Here is a 1,385-nt window from a genome sequence, read left to right on the forward strand (position 1 = left end):
TTGGGTAGGCTGCTTCAAACCTTTTTGTAGCCTAAAAGAGTACAATGCAGGCATTAGAACATTGTCTCGTATTAAACATGCTACGGAAAAGAGAGGAGAATATAACAAACCTTGACACGTGCATTAGGCACGGGAAATGTGCATCTCATAAAGAGATCCAATGTTCCAGCAGGAACCAGGCGCTCCCCCTTCCTAACTCCGCCATTCAGTAGCATAGCCCGAGCTTTGGAGGCATTGGGGGTAGACCTGGGACTGTACCCCAGGGTTGAGCTCCAGGAGGAGCCGTTGTTGGTTGATACTGAAATGTAGCATTGATAAACTTATAAACAATGAAAATATTCTAATTATTGACATGGAGAAGCACTCCATATATATACATCAAAGGGAAACAGTGAGAAACAAGGCATACGGTATAAGAAGGAGGCGGCATAGGGGTGCCCTTGGTGGGCATATGTCCACCAGGGAATACAGCCTGCTGTTGTGGCTGCATAGGAGCTGATAAACAAAGCAAACTTGGGCATCACATACAAGGCAATATGCTTGAAATTCAGCATCCATCATACAGTACATTAACATACAAAAAAATAGGAGCACGAATAACACATCGCAGAACTTAAGCAGCAGCACAACAGCATGGATAAAACCATGACCAGGACGCACAAAATTACAGAGTGAACAAACTAAAATCCGCCAACAAAGGCAGCAGAGAGCAAACCGAGGCCGCGCATACCTTCTGCTTCTTCTTGAACTCCTCCCACGTGAGGGTGTGGGTCTTGTTGAGGCTGGCCAAGCGCGCCGCGTGCCACTCTGGAGAATGAAATGAACCGTCCGTCTGTGACGGCCCTCGTTAGTAAAAGTTCCCTCGTCATCAAAAGGTTAAAAAAGCATCTACAAGCAACAAGATTCGCCATGGACGTCCCGGCAGATCTCGATAGGGTTTGCTGGGGGGAACAATCGGAGATGGGTTGCGAGCTTGGAACTAGGGGGATTAAGGATCTATGGTGAGGGGGAGGTGAGGAAGGGGACCGACCATGCCGTCTTCCTCCCCTTCGCCGGGGGCGCAGGAGGACGAGCCCAGCCGCGCCCGCTGCATCGCCTTGTACGCCTGGTTCTTCCCCATCGTCGATTGCTGGCTCGGCCGGCCGGCCCTAGAACCAGATTGGAACCGTGCGGGGCGGAGTGGCGTCGGGGCGGGTGGTCGGGCGGCGGGCGAGGTAGTCGGGGCGGGGACGGCGGCGGTGCGAGGAACCCTAGCGGGGCGGGGCGGCGCGGCGGAGCGGGGAACCCTAGCGGAGGGGAGGGGGGCGGGGCGGGCGGCGAGAAGAGAGGAGAGGGACGACTCGCTGCGGTCGGCATGAGGGGGTCGGCTCTTGGTCGGTCGAGAG

The 1,385-nt window shown here is 54.5% G+C and overlaps 1 protein-coding gene across 1 annotated transcript; it reads right to left on the reverse strand.

The window, feature by feature from the left end:
- Positions 1-625: 625 nt before the first annotated feature.
- On the reverse strand, positions 626-1,177 carry LOC123410970. Its single transcript, XM_045103887.1, has 2 exons — positions 1,031-1,177; positions 626-832 (listed from the first exon to the last, which is right to left on the reverse strand). The coding sequence occupies exons 1-2, from the start codon at positions 1,118-1,120 to the stop codon at positions 665-667; spliced, it is 258 nt and encodes an 85-aa protein (XP_044959822.1). The 5' UTR covers positions 1,121-1,177; the 3' UTR covers positions 626-664.
- Between the last annotated feature and the right edge of the window lie 208 nt (positions 1,178-1,385).

This window comes from Hordeum vulgare, chromosome 7H (assembly GCF_904849725.1).
Source record: "Hordeum vulgare subsp. vulgare chromosome 7H, MorexV3_pseudomolecules_assembly, whole genome shotgun sequence".
Lineage (NCBI taxonomy): Eukaryota > Viridiplantae > Streptophyta > Magnoliopsida > Poales > Poaceae > Hordeum > Hordeum vulgare.